This window comes from Bubalus kerabau, chromosome 17 (genome assembly GCF_029407905.1).
Source record: "Bubalus kerabau isolate K-KA32 ecotype Philippines breed swamp buffalo chromosome 17, PCC_UOA_SB_1v2, whole genome shotgun sequence".
Lineage (NCBI taxonomy): Eukaryota > Metazoa > Chordata > Mammalia > Artiodactyla > Bovidae > Bubalus > Bubalus kerabau.
Window position 1 is genome coordinate 52101083 of NC_073640.1, and position 9785 is coordinate 52110867.

General features: G+C 64.1%; 1 protein-coding gene across 9 annotated transcripts in view; it reads left to right on the forward strand.

The window, feature by feature from the left end:
• Positions 1–9366, forward strand: part of PAK4 (p21 (RAC1) activated kinase 4) — a 47676-nt gene extending 38310 nt beyond the window's left edge. For 8 of the 9 annotated variants that reach the window (XM_055554028.1, XM_055554022.1, XM_055554026.1 and 5 more), the window contains 7 exons: positions 2562–3023; positions 3205–3642; positions 4846–4979; positions 5204–5330; positions 6421–6546; positions 7763–7897; positions 8388–9366. In XM_055554028.1, the coding sequence (XP_055410003.1) occupies positions 2562–3023; positions 3205–3642; positions 4846–4979; positions 5204–5330; positions 6421–6546; positions 7763–7897; positions 8388–8543 (1578 nt within the window). In that variant the 3' untranslated portion in view covers positions 8544–9366. The remainder of the gene's footprint in view (positions 1–2561; positions 3024–3204; positions 3643–4845; positions 4980–5203; positions 5331–6420; positions 6547–7762; positions 7898–8387) is intronic. The other variant, XM_055554031.1, reaches the window with a different exon arrangement.
• The last annotated feature ends 419 nt before the right edge of the window (positions 9367–9785 follow it).

A 9785-nucleotide genomic window follows, 5' to 3' on the forward strand; every position in this document is an offset into this window, starting at 1 on the left:
CCCAGGCCTCAGCCCCACACTGGACCCTCCCTTGCTGCCCACCAAACAGATGCACCCCAACCACACCCCCCATCCTCACCTTTCACTCGCCTATCCACCACTGATACCTCACCTGGCACCAGCGCCAACCCACCTTCCCTTCCTGAGAAGCCCCCGCTGACCTTGACCCTCTGACGATCCCCCATGCCAGCCCCAACTCATTTGTCTGTCCTGAGCCCTGTGCTCCTGTCCCCAGGACCACAAACTCGCCCTGGGTCTTGACAGGCCTCCCATCGCAGGCAGAGGGACAGACCAGTTCCCACGTGGTGACCGCCCCAGTGGTCAGGGCTGGGCCAGGAGAGGCCCGAGGGGCCATCGGACCCAGCCCCAGGGTACAGGCCAGCTTCCCGGAGTCAGGGTCACCTGAGCTGAGCCCTGAGGGCAGAGGACAGGAGGAGTCATTCAGGCAGATGGTGGAGAGCCAGGGCTTGTAGTGGAGGAAACAGCCCTCGTGAAGCGCGGGGGGCGGGGGAGTGGTTTCAGTTTTTTCCCTGCCATCTAAGCAAATGTGCCAAGCTGGGATTTGAATCAAGGTGCGTTTCCAAGGCCCATGCTCTTAACCCCGTTCCTGTCTCCATGGTCTTGGCTCCCTGGGCGTGGCCTGTGGTGAGGCTGTTCTGGGGGCAGGGGGTGTGGCCCCCGCAGCCTGCAAAGCCGGCCTCAGAGCACAGACTTCACCCGAAGGGCAGTGGAAACCAGGAAGTCAGCCTGGGTTGTTCTGAGGGGTGGGGGTGGGGGGTGCATGGGCTGGTCAGCAGGCCCGGGGCTGACTCATCCTCGCTGGTGCCCTGGGTGTCGTGCCCAGCCCAGCCTGGCGGGAGGAGCCGCAGGCAGACGCTCTCCTCCAGGGTCTCCCACTGAGGTGTTTGTGCGCCCCAGGCAGGGGGCTTGGGATACTTTGAATTCTTTGCCACTGCCTAGAAAAGCAAGACTTTACATCCAAGTCTGTTTCTGCCTTCTGATGAATCGGCTGGGGCCACTGGAGGGGCAGCCGCCCGCGCAGGCAGGGTGCCGGCTCTTCTGGGCCCGCTGGCCGCACCCAGCCCACCTCGATTCCACCCCCTGCCAGGCCCTGTGGCTGCATGCCTGCTGGTCATGCCCTCATTCAGGCACTTCCTAAAAATCCTCCCCAGCCGCCAGGGATTCCTGACCTCTTATTCCAGCACCGAAGCCTGAGCAGGTGTCTCCCTTGTTTCACTGGGCCCCTGGGGCAAAACCAGGCTGCCCTACTAGCAGCCAGGGTCCAGGAGAGGCAGGGGCAGGCGCTGCCCCCAGGGCACGGTGGCCTGTCGGTGGGTTTTGCGGGGTTCGAGTTTTCTGCACATATGAGGCAGTGCTGGCCTCAGGTTGTCTGGCAGCCCATGGCCCTGCCTGCCAGTGACTGACGCACAGGACTGGGGCCTGTGCTCTGCAGCGGCAGCCCCTTCCCAGCCTGCCCGCCTCACTCGCTCACTCATGGGCTCAGCAGGTACTTACTGAGGCCTTCTGCGCACCAGCCACTGTTCTGGGCCTTAGATGCAGCCAGGAAGAAGCGGTGGCCACCCTCACGAACACTGCACCATGGAGCAGGCCACGGGCAGCTGAACACGTGCCTCACGCCCGCTGGATCTGAGTGCTCTGAGAAAAGGAAAGCAAGAGAGCAGGATAGGGAGGGTTCGAGGCTGGCGTTTTAGACCACAGGAAGTCAGGGAGAGCCAGCAGCAGAGACCTGAAGGGGGCACACTGAGGAGGGGAGCCCCAGGCAGACGGGGGCGAAGGACTGCAGGCTGAATGAGCAGCCAGTGCCTGAGGCTGCGCTATGTCTGGTGTGTTTGAGGAGCAGTTAAGAGGCCCCGTGTGCCTGGAGCTGGTGCGTGGGGGCCCCTAGGGGGAGCCCTGGAGGCAGTGAGCTGGGTCAGGACGGTGGCCACGGCAGGCAGGGCGTGCCTGGGACACACACGGTGCTGGTTCGCGTTCGCTGGCACCACCCCTCGGGCACTCCTGCCCTCTGCTCCGGGCCCAGACCTTTCTCACTTTACCTCCACCCCACCCTCAGCCTCCACGGGAACAGAGGGCGTGTTTAGGGCTCACAGCCCTGCCAGGCTGCAGGGAAGGAGGTGCCAAGCCGGGCCCTGGCCCCCGCATCCTGTAATTTTCAGCTTTCCAGGGCTTGTTATGGGCTGGCGCAGCCTCTGCCCTCCTTCCCCTGCACCCCTCCAAGCCTGGAGAACAAGGAAAAGGCAGGGGGTGCTTCTCTGAGGGGTGTCCTGGGAACCGCTGCTCCCAGCCCGGGGGCAACAACCTGATGGGGCGGGCAGCTCCCCTCCTGTCACGCGAGGCTCGGTGCTGGGGGAGGGGCTGTGGGGGCCTCCCCGGGTCCGCCCCGCCCTCCCAGCCCCACCGTCACCCCATGGCATTTCTTCATTCCGTCTCTGTCTTGTCTCTGTGTGTGTTGTGTTGTCCTGTCCGCCTGTGTTGGATGCACGTCCTGTGTCCCCCTCCTCCTTGCCCGGCCCCCACCCTGCCATTGCCCTGGACCCCAGACCATCGTGCGGGGCAGCAAAGGCGCCAAGGATGGGGCCCTCACGCTGCTGCTCGACGAGTTCGAGAACATGTCGGTGACGCGCTCCAACTCCCTGCGGAGAGACAGCCCGCCGCCACCCACCCGTGCCCGCCAGGAAAACGGGATGCCCGCGGAGCAGGCCGCCACGGCCAGAGGGGGCCCAGAGAAGGCGGGCAGCCAAGGCCGGGGGGCCGGTCATGGCGAGGCAGGTGGCAGCACTGGAGACAGGCGGCGGGCGGGGCCAGACAAGAGGCCCAAGTCTTCTAGGGAGGGCTCGGGAGGGCCCCAGGAGTCCTCCCGGGACAAGCGCCCCCTCTCTGGGCCTGACGTCGGCACCCCCCACCAACCTGCCAGTCTAGCCAGCGGGGCGAAAGTGGCGGCTGGCCGGCCCTTTAACACGTACCCGCGGGCCGACACGGACCACCCATCCCGGGGCACCCAGGTAACCACTCCCCCACCCCAGGACCCCTGACCGTTGCCTTGCCCAGCCTGTTCCCACCCACCAACTCCAGCCTGCCCCAGCCCACTGTCCATCTCCATCTTGACCGCCATTATCTGTTCCGCAGCCAGGATCCCTGTCCCCCAGTCCCTCCCCTGACAGCCGCCTCTCTTTTCTGTTGCAGGGGGAGCCTCACAACATGGCCCCCAACGGGCCATCGGTGGGGGGCCTGGCTGTCCCCCAGTCCTCCTCCTCCCGGCCCCCTGCCCGAGCCCACGGCGCCCCCAGCCCTGGAGTGCTGGGCCCCCATGCCTCTGAGCCCCAGCTGGCCCCTCCAGCCCGCGCCCTCGCCGCCCCCGCCGGGCCCCCTGCCCCCGGGCCCCCCGGCCCCCGCTCACCACAGCGGGAACCCCAGCGAGTGTCCCACGAGCAGTTCCGGGCTGCCCTGCAGCTGGTGGTGGACCCTGGTGACCCCCGCTCCTACCTGGACAACTTCATCAAGATTGGCGAGGGCTCCACCGGCATAGTGTGCATCGCTACCGTGCGCAGCTCCGGCAGGCTGGTGGCCGTCAAGAAGATGGACCTGCGCAAGCAGCAGCGGCGGGAGCTGCTCTTCAACGAGGTGGGCCCGCCGCCCCATCCCCGTAGGGCTCCCCTGCCCCACCATGCTCCTCCTGGGGCCCCCCTGCTCCCCAGGGCTCCCCCACCCTCCCACCTGCCCCACTCCTCCCAGGGCCCCCCAACTACCCCACTCTCCCTAGGGCTCCCCTGACCCCCGGTTCCTCCCAGGGCCCCTTGGCTCCTCCCAGGGCCCCCCGGCTCCTCCCAGGGCTCCCGCACCTGCCCCCATCCTCCCGGGGCTCCCCGCCTCCCCACCTGCCCCCCCCCAAGCTGTCCCACTCCTCCTGGGGCTCCCCTACCCCACGGTTTAGAGGGTATGCACGGCTGAGAACCGGGAGAGGCTCTATGGGGCTGGGGTTTGCCAGGTGTGAGTTCTGAGCCCAGCTCCTGTCCTCGCTCTTCATGCCTCCCCAGGCTGTGTCCTCTGTCCCCACGATACCCACTGCCATGCCGTCCTGTCCTGTCCAGGCCCCGAGCCCCAGCTCCAGGCCCTGAGCCCCACTGACCCTCTGTGTGCCTTCCAGGCCCCTCACCACCAAGTCCCATACTGGCCCCACACTGTTGACCCCACACCTGCCTCTCCTGGTTCCCCATCTCGGAGAGGCCCCACCACCCCAGTCCCCAGGCCAGGGCCCTGAGCCTCCCCGTTGCCTCCCCAGCCCCCCAGGCGAGAGCCTGTCGCCCCTCCCCCAATGCAGCGCGCAGCGGCGCACGTTTAACGTGGCTGCCGGAGCTGCACGCAGTGAGCGCCACGCCCGCCCTCCAGGCTTTGCTTTGCCAGGCCTTCCTGCCCCTGGAATCTAACCCCCACCCCCGCCTTGTGTCTGAGCCGCCTGCTTGTCCTGGTCTCAGCCCTGTGCTTAATGCTCTCGTCCCAGCGCCCTCTCCCAATGCCAGCCTGGCCATCAGGGCTACTCACAGACCCACTCAGGGCTGGTCAGAGATCAACATCAGCAGCGTGAGGTGTGCATGGGGTGGGAGCACCCCGGAATAGAATACATATGTCAGGCCCCTCGCTGCCTTCTGGGTCTCTTGGCTTCAGGCGTGGGAGGACAGTCCCTGGACTGGACCCCGATGAGCAGGAGTGGCGGGTGGAAATGGACCTGCAGTTTGGCAGGGCCCCCCCGAGGCTGAGAGGGCGGGCTCTGGCGGCAGGGACTGCTGGTCCTCCCCTCGCCGTGCCGACCCCGCCTCCTGCGTGCAGGTGGTGATCATGAGGGACTACCAGCATGAGAACGTGGTGGAGATGTACAACAGCTACCTGGTTGGGGACGAGCTCTGGGTGGTGATGGAGTTCCTGGAGGGAGGCGCCCTCACCGACATCGTCACGCACACCAGGTACAGCCGGGCAGCTGGACGCTGCTGGGTCCCCAGAGTGCCCCCAGACCTCGCCCATATCAGGACTGCTCCCCTCCAGACGCCTTAGGGTGGGGCCACATCTCAGAACCAACACACTGTCCCCATCATACCTCCAGGGTGGGGCCGTGTCCCCATCAGACCCCAGGGTGGGGCCCCTGTCTGCCCCACTCACTCCCCACCCCCCACCTGCCCTGCCCTCCCAGGATGAACGAGGAGCAGATCGCCGCCGTGTGCCTGGCCGTGCTGCAGGCCCTGTCCGTGCTCCACGCCCAGGGAGTCATCCACCGAGACATCAAGAGCGACTCCATCCTGCTGACCCACGACGGCAGGGTGAGCAGTGGTGGGGTGGCTTGGCCTCCCCCGGCCTCTGCCCAGCTCTCCCCCTGCGGGTGGGTGGGCCCAGCCCCCAGTTCAGTCTCTTGAGGAGCAGTACGTGTATTCATTCCTCGTGCATCAGTCCAGAGTCAGGGGTCCAGGTGAGTGGGGGCCTCTGCCATCATTAGCCCCAGCCGCTGAGAGCTGGAGTCTAGCCCTGGACCCAGAGCAGGGAGACTGCATCTGGGTGGCTGGCCACAGCTCTCAGCCACGCGACAACCTGCTCCTGGCCTGGCGTCCAGGACTGGGCTGCGGACTCTCGGTCCTGTCTTCTGGACCGAAGCTCCGAGTTTGCAGTCCATGGATGAGCCTCCTGGTCCCAGAACCTGCATTCGTATTCCAAGAGCAGATGTGATTTTTCAGGGGGAGGGGGCCCTTGACTTTCACCAGATTCTGGTTGGTGATCTGCCTGCCCTCCCCCAGGAAAGTTAAGCCAGTTCACAGAGGCGGGGGGGTCGGGGGAAGGCTTTGCTTCCCAGGGAGTCTCAGTTGGGGTCGTGAACACCTGAAGATTCTACAGACGTGTTTGGGGGACACGGGTGAGCACAGAACTGTATGTGCAATGTGTATGAGCATGCTCTCTGGAGGGTCCATTGACATCCTCAGGAGTCTGAATAGGGCCCATAGTTCCCAAGAAGCTGTAAATCATTGTTTCTGAGGAGGTGGTTGTTGCAGAGGGACAGGCAGCATCCTTCTCACCCCCTACCAACTAAAGACATGCCTCCTGCCGGGAAGCCAGGGCCCAGGGCACGGCATTGGGAGCCAGCCTCAGGCCAAATCCCTGCCCAGCCTTTGGTACTCATGGAACTTGGGCTGCCTCCCCCAGGAGTCCCAGCACAGACCCTGTCAAGGAGGCAGATGTGTGATCTCAGGCAGCTGACACCACTGAGGGCCCCAGCCAGGAGATGGCAGAGCTCCGCCAAGGTCAGGCTCTAACCTCTGGGCGGCATGTGGAAACCCAGCGTGTCAGAGGCTGAGGAATTAAACAGGCGACTGCCTCTGCCCCACCAGCACCTCTGACCCCCACTTCTGCACCCTGCTCCAGGTAAAGCTGTCAGACTTCGGGTTCTGCGCCCAGGTGAGCAAGGAGGTGCCTCGGAGGAAGTCCCTGGTCGGCACACCCTACTGGATGGCCCCAGAGCTCATCTCCCGCCTGCCCTATGGGCCAGAGGTGAGCCAGAGGCAGCCAGTCGCCCTGCACTGGTTTGCGCTGTTGCGGTCCAGAACAGCCGGAGTGTTGGGTGAGGGGGCTTGATCACCAGGGACAGCTTGGGGGGAGAAGTAGACTTGCCTGCGTGTACTCCTCGCCAGCTGAGTGCTAGTTCGGAGCCAGTGCTTGGCAACGGGAACAGGAGGCTGGGCAGAAGGGGCCCTGGCCTGCCTGCCAGCCTGGGGCAGAGGCTTCAAACTGGCTGATGCGCTCTGAAGATGCTCTTGCAAGCATTTTTTTAAAAAGAGCTCTCACGTGAGTCTGAATTTGGTCCCCTGGTGGAAAGCCAAGTGACCTGGGCACGAGGAGGCCGCATTCCCTCATGGCAACAGTCAGGTGCTGAGGAGCAGGGGAACCCTCGTCTTGGTCACAGCCCCCACCCATCTGTGTTGCCTACACTGACCTGCTTCACTCCCTGCCATTCCCTGCCTGGCCCTGAGGTCTTCCAGCTCTGCCTGTGGCTCTGAGGACAGTCAGTCAATAAGACTTGACCCAGTGCCTGGCCAGGGTGCCCGTGGAAGCATAGCTTGGGGAACCGCAGGCAGGAGTGGGGTCACATTGGGAGGGGAGGCTGGTAGGAGATTCTGAGGGACCATCTCCACCAGGACTGCCTGTGACAAAACCTTCTCAAGAAGGATTTAGCAAAGTGGAAAACTGTGGGTCCCTAGGACTGTAAAGTTTGGCGGGGGCACAGGCTTCATGCCCAGCTGTGTGCAGTGTCCCTCCCGGCTCTGATTGTCCCCGTGTAGCCCTCACTCAGGCAGGTGCTGCCCCATCAGAGCAGAAATGAGGACTGTGTTCCTGACTATCTTGTTTAAAGTCTCAGGGTCAACTGTGATTGGCTCAGCTTGGGTCACGTGTCCATTCCTGAACCAGTTACTGTTTCCGCACTCTGCTGATTAAGACAGCTTGGTCATGCACCATGGACTGAAGTAGTGAGGAGGAGGTTCTCCAGAGGAATCCAGGGGCAGGGGGAGAGGGTAGCAAAAAGAAGGGGATGGATGCAGGGTGGGCAGAACCCTTCAGAGGGTTCCCTGAGTGAGGAGTGCATAGGGTCTGGCAGGCTGGGTCCCAGTATCAGAGGCAAAGATGGAAGCAGGGCCACCTGTCTGTGGGTGTCCCCTGAGCGCTGGCCACACCCACACAGCTCAGCCCTTCTGCCCTGCCCCCACCACAGGTGGACATCTGGTCTCTGGGGGTGATGGTGATCGAGATGGTGGATGGGGAGCCCCCTTACTTCAATGAGCCACCCCTCAAAGCCATGAAGATGATCCGGGACAACCTGCCACCCCGACTGAAGAACCTGCACAAGGTGGGCCCCTCCCGCAGGCAGTGGGCGTGGGGGAGACCACACGTGGGTGGGGGAGGGCACCGCCCAGCCCCGAACCCAAGGATCGTGCTGGGTGTAGGCGGGACTCGGTGCTGATGGCTCTGAGGTGGTGCTTACTGCATGCTGAGTCGCCCCCACGCCCCCCCAGACCTCGAGTGTCCGTGTGGACTCTGCGCCCTCAGCCCCTCAGAGCTTGCGCTCAGGCTGGCTGGTGAGGTCCAGCAGAGGGACCTTCCGGTGGGGAAATTGCCTCCTGAAAAAGGGGTGCCTCCAGGGCCCAGCTGTTGCCAGCTCCTGCCGAATCATGAAAGTGGGGAGGCCGTGAGCCCCTGGGGCCAAGCTGTCGGTGCGGAGGGCCTCTCTGCCCCTCCCTGGGCAGTAAATGCCATCGGCCCGTTGGGCAGGAGGAAACCAGGGACCTGAAGGCAAGTGAGCAGACTGCTCACCGACCCTCTCGCCCCGCTCCTGGCAGGTGTCACCGTCCCTGAAGGGCTTCCTGGACCGCCTGCTGGTGCGTGACCCGGCCCAGCGGGCCACAGCGGCCGAGCTGCTCAAACACCCGTTCCTGGCCAAAGCGGGCCCTCCCGCCAGCATCGTGCCCCTCATGCGTCAGAACCGCACCCGATGAGGCCCGGTGTCACCCCCACCCCTGAACCAAAGAGCCCCCTGGGTCACCCCTTCCCAGCCAGAGGCCAGTGGGGGGCCGGCCTCTGCTCCTCCCAGCCCCGGAGACACTCCGTGTGGCGCCCCCCTCCTTGCCAGGGGGTGTGCGGGACCCTACTACTGAACTCCGGTTTTGATTTTGTGACTTTGAAAGAAACACAGGGACTCGTGGGAGCAAGTGAGGCTCCCAGGACGCCCCCACCCTCTGGGACAGGCCCGTCCCCGGGGTTTTCCTGTCCCCAGGAAGGGCAGGCGGCCCCCCATCACTGGAAATCTGCCTTGGGGACTGCCGGGGGTGGAGACAACACTACGAAAGGTGTGTGTGTGTGTGTGAGTGTGTGTGTGCGTGCGTGCGTGTGCATGTGGAAGGTCCAGTTCCGGTGTCCTCCAGCCTGCAAGTGGGGGTGTCTGAGACCTCGTCTGACACGCAGCCCCTCCCCCGAGCCATTGCAGGGGTCGATCATGAATGTCTGAAGAGTGGCCTTTTCCCTCGCCCAGAACCCCTCTGTGTGGCTGGACCTGGGATCCAGGGGGCGGGGCTTCCCACCCACCCCCAGCCTCTGCAGAACATGACTACTGCACCTGGACAGCCTCCTCTTTTCTAGAAGTCTATTTATATTGTCATTTTATAACACTCTAGCCCCCATCTGGGGACAGATAGTCCTTGGCCTGCGGGGTGGCTCCAGGGACAGAACCACCGCTTGAAGAATCAGGTTCCTGGCCCCTCAGCGCAGCCTCGCCCCTCCCCTCCCTCAAGTTAGTTTTACAATTAAAACATTTTCTTGTTTTGTGTGTGTGCAGTGTGTGTAGAGCTTCCCCCCACCCCAGGTCCAGGCCTGCTGGTGGGGAGAGCTGATGGGGCGGGGCTCTAGGCTTGGGAGGAGGCTTGGCTGACCCCAGGATTCCAGCCCCACTAAGGGCCAGGGCCATGTCTCTGGCAAGGAGGTCGGCGGTGGGGGCGGGGGAGTGGGGGCGGGCAGTGAGTTACAGCCCAGCAGCCAGTAACGCGCCTTCTCATGGGGACCGGATCGACGACCCAGGCCTGGAAAGGCAGCCAGTTTACCAGTCCACATGCCAGGATGATCAGCTTGCCATGTCTGCGATTTGCTGGAAACATAAAGGTTGGGTGGAGTGCGTTCAGTGGAGAACTGATCCTTGGGAGCTGACGTTAGGAAACTGGTCAGCAGGCAGATGGGCTTTCGGGGGA